At 41.1% G+C, this 23,221-nt stretch overlaps 6 protein-coding genes and 1 long non-coding RNA gene across 7 annotated transcripts in view; 1 reads left to right on the top strand and 6 right to left on the bottom strand.

The window, feature by feature from the left end:
* LOC126938621 (eukaryotic translation initiation factor 1) overlaps positions 1–23,221 on the top strand; it is a 1,120,764-nt gene that overhangs the window by 546,684 nt on the left and 550,859 nt on the right. The window lies entirely within an intron of this gene.
* Positions 1–23,221, bottom strand: part of LOC126938649 (uncharacterized) — a 165,991-nt gene that overhangs the window by 94,393 nt on the left and 48,377 nt on the right. The gene's annotated exons all lie outside the window — the stretch shown is intronic.
* Positions 2–565, bottom strand: LOC126938574 (keratin-associated protein 1-1-like). Its single transcript, XM_050762936.1, has one exon. It carries the CDS (start codon positions 563–565, stop codon positions 2–4), a length of 564 nt encoding a protein of 187 aa, XP_050618893.1.
* LOC126938602 (keratin-associated protein 2-1) lies at positions 5,206–5,617 on the bottom strand. Its single transcript, XM_050762984.1, has one exon. It carries the CDS (start codon positions 5,591–5,593, stop codon positions 5,207–5,209), a length of 387 nt encoding a protein of 128 aa, XP_050618941.1. The 5' UTR covers positions 5,594–5,617; the 3' UTR covers position 5,206.
* LOC126938601 (keratin-associated protein 2-1-like) lies at positions 11,290–11,725 on the bottom strand. The gene has a single exon (XM_050762983.1). It carries the CDS (start codon positions 11,674–11,676, stop codon positions 11,290–11,292), a length of 387 nt encoding a protein of 128 aa, XP_050618940.1. The 5' UTR covers positions 11,677–11,725.
* On the bottom strand, positions 16,008–16,882 carry LOC126938599 (keratin-associated protein 2-1-like). Its single transcript, XM_050762980.1, has one exon. The coding sequence runs from the start codon at positions 16,816–16,818 to the stop codon at positions 16,432–16,434; it is 387 nt and encodes a 128-aa protein (XP_050618937.1). The 5' UTR covers positions 16,819–16,882; the 3' UTR covers positions 16,008–16,431.
* Positions 21,880–22,641, bottom strand: LOC126938600 (keratin-associated protein 2-1). Its single transcript, XM_050762982.1, has one exon. It carries the CDS (start codon positions 22,605–22,607, stop codon positions 22,221–22,223), a length of 387 nt encoding a protein of 128 aa, XP_050618939.1. The 5' UTR covers positions 22,608–22,641; the 3' UTR covers positions 21,880–22,220.

Raw genomic sequence — 23,221 nt, forward strand, 5'->3', positions numbered from 1 at the left:
TTCAACAAGTGGGCTCACAGGAGTAGCAGCAGCAGACTGGGCGGCAGCAGGACTGCCCACAGTAGGACGGGCGGCAGCAGGAGGCCTCGGCGTGGTGCAGCTGGCAGCAGGATGGGGGTGTGCAGCTCACCACACAGCAGGGGGGCAGGTAGGTGCCCTCCACGCGGCAGTCTGGGCGGCACCACCTGATACGGGTGCTCACAGCTCCACTGCTGCCTTCCTGGCCATAGCCGATGCCACCACCAATGCCATAGCTGGTTCCGCAGGAGCTGGTCTGGCAGCAGCTTGGCTGGCAGCAGCTGGTCTCACAGCAGCTTGGCTGGCAGCAGCTAGTTTCACAGCAGCTTGGCTGGCAGCAGCTGGAGCCACAAGTCCCACTGGTTGAGAAGCTGGGAAACCCACAGAAGCTGGTCTGGCAGCAGCTTGGCTGGCAGCAGCTGGTCTCACAGCAGCGTGGCTGGCAGGAGCTGGTCTCACAGCAGCTTGGCTGGCAGCAGCTGGAGCCACAGGTCCCACTGGTGGAGCAGCTGGGAAATCCACAGAAGCTGGTCTGACAGCAGGCCATGGTGTCAGGAGTTGGTCTGAGGTTTGGGTTGCTTGGAGGAGTTTCTGAGTTGTGGCTGCCTATTCCACCTCGGGCTTTTTATAAGTCTTGACCAATTCCTCTATCTGTGGCGAGCAACATTTTTATCTTGTTACTCTTTAAACCAGCCTTTCTAGGGCCCTCTGATGGTTCAAATGCTGAATTGTTTTAAATATATCTTGAAATTGATTTTTCCTTATTGCTCAGCTAATACTCACCAAATGTGTTTGTCCTTGGTAAAAATGTTAACATTTTGTTTTCAAACAGTGGTGTAATTTCTACTTGAGCTTCAGCTTCAGTTTTGCACTTGTGGGCATATCATCTGACAAGGTGACTCTCACCCATAAGATGATGTGATTTTGGGGATTGTATTCACCAAACCTCAAGTCTCCAGAAAAGAATTATGAATCATGACTGTCCTATGTAAGACTGCTTTATATTTTTTAGACTAGTAAGATTATACTCTCTCTCTATAATCTTATTAGCCAGATAGAAATTCTGATAAACTCTACATTCATAGAAATTCATATATTTTTCACTGAAATGAAATCTTTCCAATTTCTGTGATATCTCCTGAACTTCACATTCATATCTGAGGAAACATTGATCACTCAGGAGGATATATAAAACAAAACCTGTTCAATTCCAATGTCTCTTAAAAGAGAGGCTAAAATTCATGTTCAGTAATTGGAAAAAGATTGCAAAATATTTTAATGAAATCTACACTTCTCTATGAAAGACAAAAATCACCGGTATATGGATTATCTGGCATATAATTTCTCAAAGGCAGAATTTATTTTTAATTTATGTCATTTCACATTACTAAACTGTGTGTCCTGTGAAAAGATATTAGACCAAAGAGCATGACAACTGAATTTAGGAAGGGAAATCAATCAAAGAAAAAGCAAGAGTTAGAAAATACTTTTTTCTGCTTTATAAGGCAGGTTAGAAAATGGGTGACCAAATATAGTTCAAGAGGTGTAGTATAATAAATGCAAAGAGATTAAGATAAATTTCGACAAAATAAAAGTTAAAACAATTCCTGGCCATTGCTGGAAGAAAGAATGTGATTTTCTACTGGGAGTTTAGGGTTACATAACATACATGAAAAAAGTCTGGACAAAAACATATTATTTCTACTTGGGGTAGGTTTATTTCTCCCTTCCCATCATGAATAGAAACACATAGTTAGCATTTTATGAGGTGGTGGTGTTTATACAGGAATAGGGTTATATTACAATGTGATTCATGCCAGCATCAGTAAAGATGTTCATGTCATATGGTAACTATGACTGTAGGTATGACGTTGAAAATGGTTATATGTAATCGCTGAACGTTGGAGATCAAAAATGTGTAAATTATCTTGTTCCACCACTTAATTTTATAGGTGTAGAAACTGACATCATTCTTATTATAAATAGCACATATTTATTAACTTCTACTATGCCCAGAGCACTAAAGGCTTATACAGAAAGCAGGACCCCATCTGTTTGTTTCATATCTTGCTCTAGTATAAAAATCAGTGTAGTAGTAACAGGAGGGATTAATCAAGGAAAAGAGTTGAGTAAAGAACTATTTAGTCTCAAAGTTCTAAATGGGAACATTGGTGGTGTGGTATGGAGCACTTTTCATTTTCACTTAACATTAGTTGGTGTTAGAATACTCTTGAGTCTTGGAGAGGTTAAGTGACTTGTTCCATTCCCAGAGTACACAACTAGAAGAGCTGGGTATAAAACTCCTATCACTCATTCCTAGACCAGTTCTTTTTATTTTATACCATGCTACTTTTCAGAATCAATTAATGTTAGTAAAGCTCTTTGTATTTGTCTTTTTTTCTTAAAAAAGGTATTTTGTAATAGCTCAAGAATATAAATATTAGATGATAGACAGATGACACTATGGACTAGCAACTTTAAATACACAATAAATAAGTATAAATATGTTAAAGTTCTTTTAAGTATCTGGACCAGAGACTTTTAAAAAAAATTATTATTATACTTTAAGTTCTAGGGTACATGTGCACAACATGCAGGTTTGTTACATATGTATACATGAGGTTTGTTACATATGTATACATGTGCCATGTTGGTGTGCTGCACCCATTAACTCGTCATTTACATAAGGTATATCTCCTAATGCTATCTCTCCTCCCTCCCCCCTCCCCACAATAGGCCCTGGTGTGGACCAGAGACTTATAATTGGAATAAATCACATTTGCTTCCTAGTCGTTTTTGTTTCCCACATTCAACTAAGTTAATATACTTTCTGGGTTTCTACATCTGCCATACTCATTGTGTCTTCTTTATTCCATGGGTATTATCTTAGTTGAGCTCTTATTGTACATCGGTTGGACCAGGGCAATATCTTCCTGATTAGTTTCTGTATAGTTCTGTGCAACTTATTTCTCTGGCCTTTGACCTCTGTCTTTATAAGGTGCTATCATGAGAATTGTCCCAATGCCCAGCTCTTGTTATGCCATTTTCCTGCCCCAAAACTTTCAACAGCTCCTTACTGCTTATTGCATTAAGGGTGTACTCCCTTGTCTAGTATTCAAAGCATACAAATTTTCCAAATCTTTCTTTCACTATCACTCTCTATATATCCAGTGCCCCCAGCCAAACTGTACTCTGAACAATGCTATGGTTCCCCTCCCTCCATACCTTTGCTCATACTATTTCTATTGCTACGAATGCCATCCCTCTGATCTGGGTAGCACAATCTGAACCCATATAAAATGTTAGCTTCTCTTTTCAATCTTTCTTTTTTTCCTCAACCAATAGTGACTTCTGTGTTGATACCACACAGTGTTGTACTTTTATTTTTTCATATTCTACTTTTTAGATGAATTATAGGTGAATATGACTCATGTCCCTAGAAGCTTTTTGAAGAAGGGAACATTTTTAATTCAATTTTAATTTCTATTTTATACCATGTAGCCTGTGACTTGCATATGGTAGGCAAACAGTGCATTTAGACCCTATTTGTCAACGTATTTAAAAACAACCCAAAATGGATTAAATACTTAAATATAAGACCGCAAATAATAAAACTACTAGAAGAAAACATACAGGAAGCATTTTATGGCACTAGTCTGGGCAATGGTTTTTTTCTTGGGGGGATAAGACCTCAAAGGCACAGGCAACAAAAGTGAAAGTAGACAAATGGGATTATATAAAAGTAAAAACCTTCTGCACAGCAAAGGAAATAATCAAATCAACAGAGTGAAGAGACAACCTAGAGAATGGGAGAAAATATTTTCAAACTATGCATCTGACCAGGGGTTAATATCCAGAATATATAAGGAACTTGAACAACTCAACAGTGAATAACGATAATAAATCCAATTAAAAATAGGTAAAAGACCTGAATAGATATTTCACAAAAGAAAACACACAAATGGCCAACACATATATGAAGAAGTGCTCAGCATCACTAATCATCATGAAATGCAGATCAAAACCACAATGAGATACCATATCACCCCAATTAGAATGGCTATTATCAAAAATACAAAAAAGTAACAAATCCTGGTGTGGATGTGGTAAAAGGGGAGCTCATACAAGGTTGGAGGGAATGTAAAGTAGCATAGCCATTATGGAAAACAGTATGGAGGGTCCCCCAAAAATAGAACTACCATATGATCCAGCAATCCCATTACTGAGTATATGTCCAAAGGAAATGAAATCAGTATGTTGAGGAGATATCTGCACTTCCATGTTTGTTGCAGCACTATTCACAGCAGACAACATATGAAAACAATCTAAGTGTCCCATCAATGGATGAATGGATAGAGAAAATATGACACTCTCACACACACACAATGAAAACTATCAGCCATAAAAACAATGAAATACTGTCATGTGCAACAACATGGATGAACCTGGAGGACATTATGGTAAGTGAAATTAACCAGGCACAGGAAGACAAACAGCACATTCTCTCACTCCTATGTGAAATCTAAAGAAGTTAATCTCATAGAAGTAGAGAGTAGAATACTGGCTACCAGAGTCTGGGGAGAGTGAGAGGAGGGGAGGATAAGCAGAGATTGGTCAACAGGTACAAAGTTACAGATAGATAGGAGGGGTAAGTGTTGGTATTCTAATGTACAGTAGGATGACTATGGTTAATAATATTGTATCGTATATTTCAAAATAGCTAACAGAGAAGATTTTAAATGCTCTTACCATGAAGAAATGATAAATGTATGAGGTGATGAATATGCTAAACACCCTGACTTGATTATTACAAAATGTGTACATGTATGGAAACATCACACTGCACCCCATAAACATGTACAATTATGTGTCAGTTTTTAAAATTAAAAGTTAATTTAATACAAAACATTAGAATGAGTAAATAAAACCAAAGTTTTTGCAAGACCAAAGAACAGATATTTATTAGAAAATAAACATGCCACAAAATCTTAGATAGGTAGAAGGAAATTGCTTCCTTTACAAAGACTTCAGAAGGGCCCAGGTCTTAATGATGAGCCCGGTTCTCGGTTCCCAGCTTGGTTGATGTGGGGTCTTGCGGGCTCAGGGCAGGAGGTTTGTTAAAGTAGAGAAACGGGAGTGTGACTTTTTCAGAAGGTGAGTTGCATGTTCCGGGCAGTCAGTGACCTGCTCAGCAGGAGAAGGTCCTGCAGGTGGTGCTGCAAGGCGTCGGCTGGCCGCAGGGGGGCCGGCAGCAGGGGGACTGCACAGACACAGGCTGGCAGCAGGTGGTGGCCCAGCAGCAGGGCCTGCAGACCACAGCCGTGCACGACGTGGGGCAGCAGGTGATGGGGCGGCAGCAGCCTTCTTGCAGGGAGCAGGGGTCGCAGCACACCGGGCGGCGGCAGGGCTCGCAGATGGGACGCGTGCAGCGGGGCACGCAGGTCACGGGGCGGCACACGGTGGTCTGGTAGGTCACGGGGCGGCAGCAGCAGGGGTCGCGGTAGCAGCAGGGCTGGCAGCAGCCTCCCCCGTAGCTCAGGGAGGAGAAGGTGGAGCCGCAGCAGGAGCCAGTCATGGTGGTGTCTGAGGCTGGTGTGGGGTGGGCTGTTGAGAGGAGCTGGGTGTTCTCAGGTGTGAATGTCCTCCTCCCGCTCCGGGCCCTTTATATACCCTGGCCAGGGGCAGGTGACCCTTTTCGTTTACCTTTTGGCCAATTAAGTAGAATTCTGTTTTGGCTAATGGTTGCTTGCGACACACTCATTATCTCATTAAAGAGCTCTTGTTGCATCTCTAAGTATGGATGTACCTACACGGTGTGAAAATCTAAGAACTCATCGTCATTTGAGGTGATAGTAGCTCTCGATGCTTATTTTGAGTAGATAGCACTGGATCAAATCCGGACAAAATGGTCTAAAAACTTTTCAGTTTTAAAAAGAAATTATAAACATAGAGGAGTACATAGAACACTGAGTAGAGCCTATCCCGACCCCAGCAAGGGGACTCAAGTCCTTGGAAGCACCTACATGTGAAAAGTGAATCACACGAGTGTTAGACAAGACCTCCCATGTAGTCTGCTTGGGAATATGTTTATCACTTGCAGTAGTGGGATACATAGGCCTTGAATAGGATAGTAGCTCATCTAGTTTTACAGGACAGATGAAAATTTTTGCAAGCCACTAAGTATTGGAATAATACCTCCAAGACTGCCTTGCATGTTTTCTTTTCTCTAGTACATGGTTCTGTGCAACTCTGGTCCTTCTGCTCATAAGGTGCTGATTTTTATCTCTGAAACATGTCATTTTTTAGCCTTGCCTTTCTTGTGCATGTAATGAAGAATTCTGTAATGGGAAATTTTTCTTAATATACCTTGACAGCTGGGCGCAGTGGCTCATGCCTGTAATCCCAACACTTGGGGAGGCTGAGGCAGGCAGATCACCTGAGCTCAGGAGTTCAAGACCACCCTGGGCAATATGGTGAAACCCCAACTCTAATAAAATACAAAAAATTAGCCAGGTGTGGTGGTGGGTGCCTGTAGTCCTAGCTATGCAGGAGGCTGGGGAACGAGAATCACTTGAGCCCCAGAGGCGGAGGTTGCAGTGAGCCAAGATCATGCCATAGAACTCCAGCTTGAGCTGCAAAGTGAGACTCCATCTCAAAAGGATATATACATGTATACCTTGACATAAGTGCTATGACTAGCAAGTGACAAGAAAGGGGTTTTCAACCGACATTGCACACATATCCAGTACACTGTTCAATGGAGACACGTTGGGAGGCTGCCCAGTGTTCTGCTGTGGCACTGCTAAAAGCGTGATGGACGGGCTCCTTCAGGAAGTGTTGCCAGAGGCAGTTTAGGAACTGCAAAGGGAAACAATCCCATTACCTTCCAGCTTTACTCCTCCTGTTAGTCACCAGACAGGGTTTTGAATCACTTCAGGATCATTTTCTTTATTTGAAAGAATGTGCCTTGGACCCCGACATCTTAAGCTCCCCAAATGGAATCTCAAGCATAATTTCAAAACTTTAAGGGGAACGTAAATTGACTGAACCCATAGTCACAATTAGCGAAACAGAAGAAGGAGCTATCAGGCACAATCTCATCACTAGAGACCTTTGACTCTCTTGTTTTAGATTCCTTTCTTTGTTCATGGACATGGGATTTTTGTTTTTCAAAGCGGTAACCAGAGGTAACTAGGTAAAAAGTTGTATATTCTGCTCTTTTTGAGACATATTATCTCATAATTTATTTTCATGCTGCTGTGGAGTCTTCATGGTAATCACATTTTATGCAATGGGAGCCTCTTTGGAAGACTTAAATCATCACATTAACAAGACTCATTTCTCTACTGCACAAACTTTGAACCCAAGTTAATTCCAAAGACATCTGTCTCTCCCCTTTGTAAAGATCCAAAAAAATAGTCTGTGTATCATTCAGTAAACCTTTCTAATGTTTATTCACTCTAAGACACTTATCCACACCCCATAGCCAAACTTAATTTGCAGGCAGAGAAGTTATGGGTCACGCTTCAGTTATTCATGCCCCAGAGTTGTGAGAGCACAGACAGCTCTGCGGTTTGAAACTAGTGGCAAGTCACATCCTATTTTCTGACCCCACTTATTCTGAAACTGGACAATGCTCATTTAAAGCTCTGCTGCTTACTGGCTGTGTGTCCTTGGGCCATAATAATAGTTCATATCAGAATTGTTGTAAGGATTACATGAGCTAATATTTGTCAAGTGCTAAGAACAAACAGTGTCTGGTACTTAGTATCTAAAATAGATATATTTTATATTATAATATACAAATATATATTTATATATAACATATAAAGATATATTTACTATATATACTATATATATAACATAAATATATATTTAAATATATAGTATATATAGTAAATATATTTTTAAATATACAGTAAATATATATATTTATACATATATACACATATATAGTAACATGACCTTTTACTATATATAGAGTAAATATATATAGTACATATGTACATATATACCTGTATGTGTATATATACATATACATATACACACATATATATGTATAAGTATATAGTAAAAGGTCATGTTACATTGGTACTTTTTAAATTCTAAACTTTAAGTTTAGAACAAAGATCAACATATTTTTTATGGCAAATGATCGGTTCTCTGCTCAGTCACCAAAGAATATGCATGAAATAACATTATTCAGTGGTGAGTTCCATTAATAGCATGAAGTAAAATAAAAGCACCTGGAAGGAAGAAATAGAGCACCTTCTCATTGAGTACTTACCTCTGTTAAGGGAGTCAGGCTATTGTTGAACTGACAGGCGGCACGTCTGTCAGGACTGTGTATAACAACAAGACCCCTACTGAGAACCCCACAGTCCATGCAATACAGAATGGGGTCTTAGAGAAGCATCCTTAAAAAAAAAAAAAAAAAGGCCTTCAAATTGATTTAGACAGATTTCTCGTGGCGGTGGACAACAGATTTTGTGTAATAAACTCTAGAGCTTTATTTCACATTATCATTTAACAATAACATTATGAACAATTTTTTTTTCACTATTTCAACTTTTCCTTTAGATTCCGGGGGTACATTGTGTGATGTACCAGTTTGCTATGTGGGTATATTGTGTGATGCTGAGGTTTGGGGTATGATTGATCCTGTCACCCAGGACTGAGTGTAGTAGCCAATAGTTTTTCAATCCTTGTCTCCCTCCCTCTCTCCCCACTCTAGTAGTCCCCGATGTCGATTGTTGCCATCATTAGGTCAATGAATACCCGATGTTTAATTCCCATTTGTCAGTGAGAACATATGGCATTTGGTTTTCTGTTCCTGGGTTAATTTGATTAGGATAATGGCCCCCAGCTGCATCCATGTTACTGTGAAGGACATGAGTTCATTGTTTTTTATGGCTGAGTTGTACTCCATGGTGTATGTGTACCACATTTTCTCTATCCAGTCCACCACTGATGGGAACCTAGGTTGATTCCATGTCTTTGCTATTGTGAATTGTACTGTGACAAACATGCAAGTGCATGTGTCTTTTTGGTAGAATGATTTATTTTCTTTTGGCTACAGACCAAGTAAAGGGATTGCTGGGTCAAATGATAGTTCTATTTTAAGTTCTTGAGAAATCTCCACATTGCTTTCCATAGTGGCTGAACTAATCTACATTCCCATCAACAGCATATAAGCATTCTCTCCTCTCGACAGCCTTGTCAGCATCTGTTGTTTTTTTACTATTTCTTTCTTTATTCTGAAAGTATGGGGCTTCAATTACTGAGCTTTTTAATAATAGCCTTTCTGACTGGTGCAAGATGGTATCTCATTGTGGTTTTGATTTGCATTTCTTTGATGAATAATGATATGGGGCATTTTTTCACATGTTTGTTGGCTGCTTGTATGTCTTGTTTTGAGAAGTGATTGTTCAAGTCCTTTGCCCACTTTTTAATGGGGTTATTTGTTTTTTGCTTGTTCAATTGTTTAAGTTCCTTATAGATTCTGGATATTAGGCGTTTATTGGATGCACAGCTTGTGAATATTTTCTCTCATTCTGTAGGTTGTCTATTTACTGTGTTGATAGTTTCATTTACTGTGCAGAAGCTCTTTAGTTTAATTAGGTCCCGCTTGTCAATTTTTGTGTTTGTTGCAATTGCTTTTGAGGACTTAGTCATAAATTCTTTCTGAAGATTGATGCTCAGAATGATGTTTTCTAGATTTTCTCCTGGGGTTTTTACAGTTTGAGGTCTTACATTTAAATCTTTAATCCATCTTGAGTTAATTTTTCTATATGGTGAAATGTTGGGGTCTAGTTTCAATCCTCTGCATAGAGCTAGCCAGCTATCTCAGCACCACTTATCGAATAGGGAGTCCTATCCTCATTGCTTATTTTTGTTAATGTTATCAAAGATTAGATTGTTGTATGAGTGTGGCTTTATTTCTGGATTCTCTATTCTGTTCCTTTTGTCTATGCCACTTTATATTTTACAACCTTCTGTTTTGGTACCAGTACCATGCTGTTTTGTTTACTGTAGTCTTATAGCGTAGTTTGAAGTCAGGTAATGTGATGCCTCCAGATTTCTTTTTATTTAGGATTGCTTTGGCTATTTGGGCTCTTTTCGGTTCCATATGAATTTCAGAATCGTTTTTTTTCTGGTTCTGTGAAAAATGAGATTGGTAGCTTGATAAAAATAGCATTGAATCTGTAGATTGCTTTGGGCAGTGTAGCCATTTTAATGACATTGATTCTTCCAATCCATTGGCATGGGATGTTTTTCCATTCGTTTGTGTCACCTATCATTTCTTTAAGTCGTGTTCTGTAATTTTCTCTGTAGAGATTTTTCACTTCCTTGGTTAGATGTATTCCTAGGGGGTGTGTGTATGTGTGTGTGGCTATTGAAGTGTAAAATAAAGTCGTAAAATATACAACCATTTTGTGATTAACATGTCTCTCACCATACTAAGAAGAAGTGTTTGACTTAAGGTCTAAATGCAGGAAACATGCATTCTCCAGGGTCTTTTCTAAACTTTTGTGATTATAATTACATTAGTAAGTAACTAATTTACTCTTACATTACTCATGTTTCTTTAACTTTTGAAAGAGAGGTAATTGGCCAGAGGTTGCCTAAGGCTTCTTCCATCTCTAACACCCTGGGTATTCTATGATGTTCCAACAGGTGTTGGATCAGTAAATACACCATTAGGCTGGGAATATAAGTTTCAACCCAGGTGCAGCCTCCCAGGGTGTTTCTTGTTGCAGAACATTTCTCAGGTGTTCGATGCATGCCTGGAATTCTGGGCACAAGTGACTCTGTACACATGATAAAGACATAGTTGTACTCATCTTCCTGACTCAGCTGTGCTCCACAAATGCCATTTACGATGATTATAAGAAAACTACTCAGACTTAAGTTATGAGAACTATGTAAGAGGATTGTTCTGCATCTTGCTTTGAATATCTCTAGACAAAAGAGAGATGCAATCTACTGGAAGGAAATATCACAAAGACCATGATTTCTATGCTAAGAATATTGAGTTTTATTAGAAAGCAGACAACATGATATGGGAGTTAGACTGGAGTCCTAGGAAGAGAGAGTATTTTTCATCTGTAGTTGGTCTGAAAAGGTATCTTCAGTGCATAGGGTGAGCTAGTATGAAGAGATGAGAAATGGGCTTCTCAAGGAAACGTGTATTGCTCTGCGGTGAAGCCCTGAGGGGCAGCGGGATGGTCCTGGCCATCTTCTGAAGGGTTCTTCGTGATTACGGGCTGCTCAGCAGGAGAAGGTCCTGCAGGTGGTGCTGCAAGGCGTCGGCTGGCCGCAGGGGGGCCGGCAGCAGGGGGACTGCACAGACACAGGCTGGCAGCAGGTGGTGGCCCAGCAGCAGGGCCTGCAGACCACAGCCGTGCACGACGTGGGGCAGCAGGTGATGGGGCGGCAGCAGCCTTCCTGCAGGGAGCAGGGGTCGCAGCACACCGGGCGGCGGCAGGGCTCGCAGATGGGGCGTGTGCAGCGGGGCACGCAGGTCACGGGGCGGCACACGGTGGTCTGGTAGGTCACGGGGCGGCAGCAGCAGGGGTCGCGGTAGCAGCAGGGCTGGCAGCAGCCTTCCCCGTAGCTCAGGGAGGAGAAGGTGGAGCCGCAGCAGGAGCCAGTCATGGTGGTGTCTGAGGCTGGTGTGGGGTGGGCTGTTGAGAGGAGCTGGATGTTCTCAGATGTGAATGTCCTCCTCCCGCTCCGGGCCCTTTATATACCCTGGCTGGGAGCTGATGACCCCCAGGACACGAGGTCATTTCCTTGTTTTCACTTATTCTTCCTGAAATAACACCTGCAGATTAGTAAGTTTTCTAGACATTGTTTAGATACTCAGGTACACATAAATGTCTATTTGTTTTCCTTATTTAGTGTAGACCCATTATATTTTGCTATTTATGGTTCAAATATGAATTTAATGACCCTAACTTCAAAGTCTCCAATTATCATTATAATTCAATGATGCTTTTGCCAGTTGCTGTTTTGATAGCACAAAGCAGCTGTCATGCTCTGCATGCTCTGAGGGTTACTTGCTAGCAGTTGAAGTGAAGTACACCTCAAGTTGTTAGCATTCTTTGCCACTGCTAAGCTTCCTGGGCAAAACAAGTTGAGGATAATACTACAGGGATAGTTTAAAAGTCAGGATTTCTCAGTAAAAGAAGAATTTTCCAGTCCTCTTTTTGGAGGTACAAGAATGCATTTTAGTAGGTTTCCATCATCCAGTGGTTTTTGTCTTAGAGATATGTTCATTGATTTCTATGGTTGTATATTTCCAGACCAAGGTAAATTTCACTGTAATCTTCATGATAGCCAGTATCATTAAGTTCTAACTATGTTCCAAGCAGCATATTAAAAAATACACGTATTAATCTAATCTTCATAACATTCTTAGGATATAGATACTGTTTATTTCTCATTTCACACATGAGGAACCAGATAAGTGACTTACCCAAGGTCATGTACCTAGTAAGTGTTGGAGCCAATACTCACTCCAGAAATATCTGTGGGAACATTATTTGTCAGCCCAAAAAGCTGAAGAACTCACTGTAGCTAAAGAATGGATTGTAGGCACCACATTCCCAGATATTAAGGAATGTCTATTTTATTTAGGAACTTTTACAATGTATTTACTTTGAAAACAGTTGTTATTTGTGATATGGCTAATTTTTTAGAGTCAGCTGAAAGGACTCTATGTCTTACCAGTAGCCTCAGGAATGGGAAGAATTACCTTCTATTCAGCCTTCTGAAAATGTCAAAACATACCCTAAGGAGATAGTGTCATAGTTGGGCATAATTGAATGATCATGGGGTATTGTGAACAAAGCCACCAAAATGGTGAGAAAGTCAAACAAGTCTATGTAGATGAAGGCTGCAGTCTTGCAGTATAATAAAACCCTTCAGTAGTGATCCCAGTTGAATGTGTTCTCAGGCCTCATCCGGCCCATACCTCAGTGTCTTCAACATCTCCCTGTGTGCTATGCTGGGGCTCATTTCTGCTTATGGAACCAATTGTCATTTTTAATTGTTTCAAATTGTCATGACTTGTAGGCAAATTATGTCACTCAATCACATTTTAGTCTTTGCCTCTTAATTTGCTTGGTCCTGACCTTTTCCTTTACAACTAAGTCTGTTCTATTAGGTTGGTGCAAAAAGTAATTGTGGTTTTTGGCATTACTTTCAATGGCAAAAGCTGCAATTACTTTTGCACCAATCTAATAGATCTGAAGTTGAAGGTTCAAGTGTAGGCCTTCTTATTGCTCACACTTCTTGCATGGTTTCTTACAGGCTTACCCAGATCTGCACCAGTCACTTTGGCCAACCAGAGAATGGGGTGACTGTGGAAATAAATGAGATTCAGTAATAGCGATAACTTTAGGGGGAAACAAGGCATTCTCCATTTGAGAAAACACTTTTAAATAAGGAGGTCTCTAGAAGGCTAAAAAGAAAAACTCTGAGAGGAGAAAAACAGATGTACTTAGCAAATTTTGAAAACACTGATCAAGATTATATACAAAGAGGCTGGGCGTGGTGGTTCACGCCTGTAATCCCAGCACTTTGGGAGGCTGTGGCGGGCGCATCACGAGGTCAGGAGATCGAGACCATCCTGGTTAACATGGTGAAACCCCATCTCTACTAAAAATACAAAAAATTAGCTGGGCATGATGGCAGGCACCTGTAGTCCCAACTACTCGCAAGGCTGAGGCAGAAGAATGGTGTGAACCCGGGAAGCGGAGCTTGCAGTGAGCGGAGATTGTGCCACTGTACTCCAACCTGGGCAACAGAGCAAGACTCCGTCTCCAAAAAAAAAAAGAATATATAGAAAGAAATTAGACTTATGAGCCTATCCATTGGTTAATTACCAAACGGTTAACAAAGATAAAACTCCATTGTGCACATACTGAAAATGTAAAGGTTTTGAATATAACAGACTTCTTGTTGAGAAACTTTTACCATATTTCCAGAAAAAAGATCTTTCTTCATGATTGGTTTATTGTTTTAAGAATATGCACATCCAGCATGATGAGTTGAGAGTTGGGATGGAATGATGATGTTTTTCTCTCTTCTAACCAATCCCCTTAGAACTTATTCATTCATCATTCAACACATCATTTTTTATTATACTCAATGTGCCAAATATTGTGCAGGTCAGTGGGAATCTAGTAGTGAACAAAGTTAGTCAAGATCCTGGCCCTCAATGTAAATTAGCTCAGCCATTGTGGCAAGCAGTTTGGCAATTTCTGAAAGTATTTAAAACAGAATTGCCATCCAACCCAGCAATCCCATTATTGGGTATGGACCCAGAGGAACAGAAGTCATTCTACCATAAAGACAATACATGCATACGTCTGTTCAAAGTAGCAAAAATATGGAATCAACCTAAATACCCATTAAGGGTGGACTGGATAAAGAAAATATGGTACACATACATCACAGAATAGTACACAGCCATAAAAAAAGGAAATTATGTCCTTTGTAACAATGTGGATGAAGCTGGAGGCCATTATCCTAAGCGAACTAACGCAGATACAGAAAACCAAATACCACATGTTCTCACTTATAAGTGGTATGTAAACATTGAATACATATGGACACAAAGAAGGGAACAACAGATACTGAGGCCTACTTGAAGGCGGATGGCGGGAAGAGGGTGAGGATGAAAAAACCACCTGTCTGTTACTATGCTTTTGTTTAATTTAATTAATTAATTAATTTTTTGAAACGGAGTCTCACTCTGTCACCCAGGCAGGAGTGCAGTGGTGCAATCTTGGCTCACCGAAGCCTCTGCCTCCCAGGTTCAAGTGATTCTCCTGACTCAGCCTCCTGAGTAGCTTGGATTACAGGCGCATGCCACCATGCCCAGCTAATTTTTGTATATTTAGTAGAGACAGGGTTTCGCCATGTTGGCCAGGCTGGTCTTGAATTCCTGGCCTCAAGTGACCTACCCACCTTAGCCTCCCAAAGTGCCGGGATTACAGGCATAAGCCACTGCACCTGGCCATCTGTTACTATGCTTATTACCTGGGTGATGAAATAATCTGTATACCAAAACCCTGTGACACACAATTTACCTATATAACACACCTGCACATGTATCCCTGAACTTAAAATAAATTTAAATTAAAAAAAATGAAGACCTCTGCCCTCACAAAGCTTCCCTTGCCTCACTTTTCTCAATGGGCAGGTAGATATGCCCAGGAATACATGCCGAACAATCAAAGAAACCTCTTTTCTATCAGATGCTAGGAACCAAAAACATATTTCTCAGCGAAATGATAGTGGTTAGCCTTCCTTACCAACCTACAAGTATTTAACAATATCAACAATATATGCAGTATGGATTAATGTTATCAGCATTTCAACTGCATTGGTGTTGTTTAAATGGTAAGATGAATGTGGAGCTCAAAACCAGGATGATGACAACCAAGGCTTCACTTCTCCCTGCCTTCTCAGCAGCAGCCACTCCACTGGAAGTAGAACTGGCCGTGATGGTGCTGATGGGAACCATGGAGAATTTGGGATAGTGGTTCCTCCAGCATGGGATGTTCAGTGGCTAGGGATTCCCAGGTCCCCTTTGACATCAATTACTGCACAGTTTTCTACATTGGTGAACAAATGGGGCTGTAACTTAACTTAGACTTCCTCCCCCTTATCATGTGTGTGAATTATTCATAAGTCAAGTTTATGTTTACAGAGACCTACTATAGTCTCACCATTTCCTCAGCATCACCATAAAACCTGCGACTAGAAATATGAAGGTGAATCACATGAGATGATCAGATTTATTTTGACATGCTATTAAAATTATAGACCTTCCACCTGAGTTGTTCCTATTCTAAAGCTCAAAAATGGCCCTTAGAAAATCCTTCCTTTCGTTCTTCTGATTCTCTATGCTGTAATGTAAGCTAAATATGAGCTTTTGAAAAGTGATAAACAATAAATAAAAAGAAATGTGTTTACTTCCCCAGAAATAAAATTTTATTTTATTTTTACAGGCAAAAATACAGCATACAAATAGCATTATCCTGGAAGAAAAAAAATCTCATCTGAGAACCTTGAAATAATACAAAAAAGGGTGATGAGTCAGTGGGACAGAGTTCTATTCAAGAGGAGCTTTGATTTGTATTTACTCGTTTTTTTTTTTTTTTTTTAAGCCAAGAAATCAAATGATGAAAGCTGGAATTTTTCTCAAGATTGTCAGAGAGGGCCAGGATTAGCTACATAATTATGTGGGGAAACAGGATGTTATTGTTGAATTCGTGCTTGTGGATCAGCTAGGCTGCAAAGGTGGAGTCTCTCATCTGATCCAGAAGGGGTGGAAGAGTCTGCACATGATTCTGTGCACCTGGGAATGTTTTGTGCGTTGAGGGGAGAGGTGGGGTCTCAGCAGGAGAAGGTCCTGCAGGTGGTGCTGCAAGGCGTCGGCTGGCCGCAGGGGGGCCGGCAGCAGGGGGACTGCACAGACACAGGCTGGCAGCAGGTGGTGGCCCAGCAGCAGGGCCTGCAGACCACAGCCGTGCACGACGTGGGGCAGCAGGTGATGGGGCGGCAGCAGCCTTCCTGCAGGGAGCAGGGGTCGCAGCACACCGGGCGGCGGCAGGGCTCGCAGATGGGACGCGTGCAGCGGGGCACGCAGGTCACGGGGCGGCACACGGTGGTCTGGTAGGTCACGGGGCGGCAGCAGCAGGGGTCGCGGTAGCAGCAGGGCTGGCAGCAGCCTCCCCCGCAGCTCAGGGAAGAGAAGGTGGAGCCGCAGCAGGAGCCGGTCATGGTGGTGTCTGAGGCTGGTGTGGGGTGGGCTGTTGAGAGGAGCTGGGTGTTCTCGGGTGTGAATGTCCTCGTGCCCCTCTGGGCCCTTTATATGCCCTGGCTGGGAGCTAATGACCCCCAGGACGTGAGGTCATTTCCTGGAGTTGTAGCTGCCCGTTGAAATGAGAACTCTGGATTTAACTGCTGAGGCAGCGATCCCTAAATCACTAAAGGATGCTTTGTTTTCTACCTGTCTGCTTTTTCCCTTTAACTGAATACCTGGTGATGTATATCATCAGAACAATTGCTCATCTGTCAGCTTCCAGGTCATGCCATGTGAGAAGATGCAAGTTTGAAGAATCCAGCATTGCCACCATCACACTTTCCTCTTGTTTGCTGCCATCCGTGACTTAAGCATAAGACTGGAAAGTTCATGAGTCACAGGCCAGGTTTCTGATTGGCATTGAGATCAAGTAAGAATTTCTAAAAAGCCAAAATTGTTCATAAGAGCGGATGTGTATTGATTCTGCTATGGAAAGCATGGCCCAGTGTTTGATGACACAGTGCCTAACCTTGTTTGTAAGAAAATCATCACCAAAGCTGCTAGACTGATTTTATTTTAGTAATCTGAGTTGGTTTATAACTCATTAACACTTATGAGACACTATGTAGATGATGCTGTACTATTTGGGGGTGGAGAGGGAAAGGAAAGAAAAATAACTTTCAAATAGTTTCCTATCACATAGCAGTCACAAATTTTAGTAAGGCAAGACAAAGATAAATCAAGCAATTAAAGGGAAAGAACTTTTCTGGAAACAATAAAGTCAAAGTAAGTGGGGATTTAATTCATTCTGTGCCTTTCTGAATGCCCTTCCATGATTATTGTCTTAGAAATAAAATTGAAATTGGCTATTTCTTGCTTTCTTGCTTTGACATATGCACTTTGTATTACATACTTCAAAATCTATGGACAATATCTACAAAGGAATCAGTTATCTTTCTGTCACAGCTGCTTTAGTTTGTTGGCTGAGGGTTTTGTTTGCTTATGAGGTGGTAAGGTGGTATTATGAAAAAGACAAGGGGAATTAGTTGAGCTGGTGACCAATAAAATAGCTTTGTCTTTTCCAGCCATAGTGAAGACGAATAGGAATACAGAAAATAAATTTAGTGTTGGAAGGTAGATTAAAGATAACATTGCCCAAGGAATGCTGATGGTCTTCGGCACAAATTTACCTCTGAGGTGTGTTTTGTTTTGTTTGCTCTTTTTAAAAATACACCTTTGGTCTACCATATCTCTGATCTTTGAAGGCCTTTGAGTCTATGATCCATCGTAGTCCATCACAGTTTTTGGAAGACCAGATTTACAAAATGAATTCCTCCAAAGTCGTATGGATCAAAGAGTGGCAAATCTTTAACAATACCACAGGTCTTCTGTGGAGTAGAAACACTGGTGATGTCTCCTAGTCTTTTTCCAACTTGGAGTCACTCAAAATAGACAACATGTAGCAGTTGTTATTAAAAATTTTTATTCTCTTTAGTGAAATAAAATAAGTACTCACTTGATACATGGTATAGCATACTGTTCTTTGTTTCGGAATGTATACAGAGATGCCAAACTAAAAAGAAATATGTCTATAAATCCACTGCTTTTGTTAACAAAAGAACGCAGTATGAAGAAATACTTTTTTCTAAAATTATAGGCTGTCAGAAACCTTGCTCTTCATCCATATCAGTAAGAAGCAAACATTCCACTCTTGCCTGGACAGGATCTAAGTCATTTGGACAGAGAAGCAACCTCAGTACCCAAACCAGGTGCAGAATTTCAGACAATTGACTTTCAGACACAACATTCCCCATTTGTCTTAACTATACAGCTTCCAGCAAAGGAGGACCATAAGTCTGTTTCACAGACCACATCTGGTGTTAATTATTTTTTAAACACAGCCCTGTTTTTCCCTGAGCTTATGAAAACACTATGTCATGTAATTTTACCCCACCATTCCTCAACATTTTATAATAACATTTCTCTACTTTGTTTGGGAGGATGCCCTGTGGTCCTCAGCCATGTGGTCTCCCTTGCTATAGCATGTTGATAGTCCTAAGCTATTGGACAAGAGGTGTGTCCCTGGTCTTTACCACATGGACTTTTTAGTCATATTATTCAAGTTACACACATACTTCAAGTGCATAATCACCAGGATGGAAACAAGTAAATCTTAAGCACAGTGAAAATAACTTGTGAGATTTTTGTAGTTGGATAGATAAAGAATGTAGTGTTGGTGACCCTTTGTGATGGTGGGCCACGCCCTCTTCTTAATAGTTTTATGAATTGTATTTTGTTAGGAACTAGTCTGGGAGCCACTAGATGTTAGGAAATTTATTAAAATTCTGAAATTAGAATATACATTCCTTAAGGACTTTGTTCTCAGAAATAATCTTAAAAATATCCTCCAATCGTAAGAGTCAGAGATGGGATGGGGAAGATTGATGGGCAAAGGGCAGGAGGAGAATGGAGAAGATAAAGAAGGATTCCAATCCTTTCTCCATCTCTTTGCAGTTGTAAATGACTTACCTTAGCCAGGTTTCCTCATCTGTAAAATGGGCAGAGTCTTCAGTGCCTGGTGTTCTTCAGAGGCTGGCTTATCATAAAATCCATGCAAATGTGGAAGACAGAGAGAGGAATATAATTAATTAGATATAATTAGAAAAGAGAAAATAGTTTAGTTGGGAGAGATAGAAAAACTAAATGATCAGGGGACTGGTGGAATTTGTTGCTAGAATTTTTTAAAAAAATTCATCTGAGTTTTTTAGATATTCATCTGCCTAAAGTCAGGGAAGGCAAAGTAATCTTTTGGGGTCTATTACAGCTTTGAGTTGTTTAATTCCCTTGGATGGTTCAATGTGAAAGAAAGAGTCTAACCATCAGATACTTACAGTTTGCTCAGTCCTTCTTTTTTCCGATGCTGCACTCCTATTCATAAATCCTGTAATCTCGGACTCATTCCTGTGGACTTGTAGAATGAATTTTTAAAGATCATTTTCATTCTGAGACAGCCTTAATCTGATGCCAAGTTGTTGTGGGGTTTTTTTTTTTTTTTGCCTTCTTCATTATATTTATTAAAAAATCTATTGCTGCCAGTAGAAGTGGACTATCCTGAAAAAAAATTACAATTTAAGTGTGATTAGTAAAGCCTTCCCCCGAATTTGTTCCCATTCTCAATGATTTGGTATGTAGTAGATAGCATGTCTTTTGAGCCTGTTCAATACAGTCATGTCCAAATGCACCACAGGAATATAAATGAATGGTATTGGGCATTTAACTATGTGCCAGGGCATCTTGCAGTCATAAAAAGTTATAAAAGTTATTTAACTTTCCCAATAATCTACGTTGGTAAATGTTGCTTTTCCCATTTTGCGGACGGGATAACTAGAGTCAGAGAGGTTAAGTTACACCAATGCCGAAATTTTTGCTTTAAATAAATACCTACCTTTTAAAATTCTTGTGGTAAAGACAATTTCCTTTTGATTTATTTTGATAACTAAACAAGCGGAAATTAAATACTAGTTATGTATTAAATGTTGAGCTCAGTATTGGAAGCCAAAATAAACTGTGATCCCCTCCTTGGAGGCCCAAAAAAACATATAATCTCAATACAATGCCTTATGGGGAGGGAGGTAAGCTATTGGAACTTGCTGAGAACTCCTAACCTGTGTGTGTGTGTGTGTGCACGTGTGCACTCATGCATATGTGTGCAAGCGCACAGGTGTGTATGCATTTGCACATGTGTTTGTGTGATACAGGGTTTGGGATAGGACTACTGGAGAAGACTGAATTGAATCTTGGAAATGACTCAGAGTTAAGTAGGTGATGAAGGTGAAGAAAAAGAGTGTGTGAAAGAACAGATAAGTGAAAGAACATGAGGAAAAGCAAAACATTTAGAACTGCAAATGTTTAATAACTATAAGGTCAGTGTTGCTTGAAGTGAATCTTAGTGGGGAGCAGTGAGACACGGATCTGTAGAGATGGGCAAAGGACAGGCAGCAGACTGCCTGATGTGCACACGCTTCCTAGCCACGTGGGTAATCTAAGGACTAGTCTAGCTCTCCTGTAACATCTTCAAATACTTGTACCGGGAATCCTAGTGCCTCTCTCTTTTCCTCTTCTGTCTTCATCATCATCTCCATCATCTTCCTCTTCACTTTTCTTCCTATTCATTGCCTTGCCTCCCCTCTTCACTTTTATTTAATCCCTTATCTCTTCCTTTTTGTCTCTCTTTTTTGTCATTGTTGTCATTTTATTCCACCTATGACAAGCTCAAGACACTGTCTTTTTGCACATTCATTTCTCTGCCAAATTGATTCTTCTGATTACAGTTTAGCAGGTGCTATTTCAGACTTATTACTATATTACCCTTTTTTCTTAACTGTGGTTGTCTTCATTGTGGCTTGTTCCAGTGACTATTCTTGGAAGGCTACCAGGCCATGCTTGTTGAGGTCTCAAGGAGCTCAAATCCTGGTCTTCCTCCGAAATAATGGTCCTGAAATTCTAAGGAATTACATGGAAGTGATAGAAAATAAGCAGTCTTGGGCCCCATTCCCAGAGATTTTGATTCATTAGGTTTGGTTTGGGGCCCAAGAATGTGCATTTTAAATTGCAAGAGATTCTAGTGTGTATGATGCATGGGCCACACTTTGAAAAACGCTACTCTAGGAACTATGCTAAGAAGATGAGATGCACTGTGCTGGTCAGGTTTACTGCCAGTGGTCATTCTAGGCTTGGCATATGCTATTCCCACTTTTACCCTCTTCATGAACATTGCGTTTCCTTTTGTCTATTCCATTAGCCCATAAGCTCCTTGGATGCAAGGCATGTAGCTTGTTCATCACTAATCAGGCTGCACCTGTCAATTGGAGGTCCCTTGATAAACAATTCTTGAATGACTGAATGGATGAGATTTCCATGGATAAAGTTTTGCTTAGGTTGAGCTTTGGTTCCCTGGTACAGGTTCCAAAATCTTGCTTATCTGTGTGCACTAATAAACATGCACTAACAAATAAATCAGGGAGCAGGGCAGTTTGCTATGCCAGGAAAAATTAGTTTATTGACAACAGTGAGCAACACATTGCAAAAGATGATGGTGACAGTTTGAGCAGTAAAACCATCAGATTGTAGAATGTGTTTGCAAAGTCCACCCCAGGGATTCTTAAAGGTCAATTTACTATCCATAATGACTAAGGTTGATGTAGACACCTGAAAAGGTGGGTGAGGGTGGTAGTGGACATCTGCTTATACCAGGCTGTATCCAGATGGTAAAAATCACTATTGTCACCTGGTGAAAAAATATCTATTTTTCTTTTGACTTTTGAAAACACCAAATAGACGTTTAGGCTTCAGTGTATTGCTCTGTGGGGGCAGTGGGGTCTCAGCAGGAGAAGGTCCTGCAGGTGGTGCTGCAAGGCGTCGGCTGGCCGCAGGGGGGCCGGCAGCAGGGGGACTGCACAGACACAGGCTGGCAGCAGGTGGTGGCCCAGCAGCAGGGCCTGCAGACCACAGCCGTGCACGACGTGGGGCAGCAGGTGATGGGGCGGCAGCAGCCTTCCTGCAGGGAGCAGGGGTCGCAGCACACCGGGCGGCGGCAGGGCTCGCAGATGGGACGCGTGCAGCGGGGCACGCAGGTCACGGGGCGGCACACGGTGGTCTGGTAGGTCACGGGGCGGCAGCAGCAGGGGTCGCGGTAGCAGCAGGGCTGGCAGCAGCCTCCCCCGTAGCTCAGGGAAGAGAAGGTGGAGCCGCAGCAGGAGCCGGTCATGGTGGTGTCTGAGGCTGGTGTGGGGTGGGCTGTTGAGAGGAGCTGGATGTTCTCAGGTGTGAATGTCCTCCTCCCGCTCCGGGCCCTTTATATACCCTGGCCTTGTGTTGATGACCCCTCGACACGTGATCATTTTCTTGTGCATCTTCTGGCCAATTAAATGAAGATTTAGCATTGACTAATGGTATTTTGGTCACTCTTCACCTCATAACATATTCATGTACATACACCACAAATATTCACTCATTTTCTTGTGTTGTTTATCCTTACCAAATTTAGACATTGGATTCACTTCTGATTAATTTTCCTTTGAAATATTCCTAACCCATAAGAGAGAAAAGAATGTGTTTTCTAAACTATTTAGTGTCTAATCGCTCTGCCCTTTGGCGCTAAAATTAGCATGTTATTCCTTGTCTTCAAAGGCTCCCATCACCAGCACCCAAGCAGTGACTTGCCTTATTAATGCACATGGGCATGATGGTAGCAGGTTAATAGCATCATCCTAGTGCAGACCAGTAGTCATCTGCTTCACAGATAGCTCCTTCCATGACTCACTTAAAGACAGGCTTGTGGTTTTTCATGTCAGCAGGGACCACACGAAATGCGGATCCCTG

This window comes from Macaca thibetana, chromosome 16 (assembly GCF_024542745.1).
Source record: "Macaca thibetana thibetana isolate TM-01 chromosome 16, ASM2454274v1, whole genome shotgun sequence".
NCBI lineage: Eukaryota > Metazoa > Chordata > Mammalia > Primates > Cercopithecidae > Macaca > Macaca thibetana.

Excerpts from the sequence above, each read along its gene's own strand:
- LOC126938574 (XM_050762936.1), bottom strand. The coding sequence starts at position 565 with ATGGCCTGCTGTCAGACCAGCTTCTGTGGATTTCCCAGCTGCTCCACC.
- LOC126938602 (XM_050762984.1), bottom strand. The coding sequence starts at position 5,593 with ATGACTGGCTCCTGCTGCGGCTCCACCTTCTCCTCCCTGAGCTACGGG.
- LOC126938601 (XM_050762983.1), bottom strand. The coding sequence starts at position 11,676 with ATGACTGGCTCCTGCTGCGGCTCCACCTTCTCCTCCCTGAGCTACGGG.
- LOC126938599 (XM_050762980.1), bottom strand. The coding sequence starts at position 16,818 with ATGACCGGCTCCTGCTGCGGCTCCACCTTCTCTTCCCTGAGCTGCGGG.
- LOC126938600 (XM_050762982.1), bottom strand. The coding sequence starts at position 22,607 with ATGACCGGCTCCTGCTGCGGCTCCACCTTCTCTTCCCTGAGCTACGGG.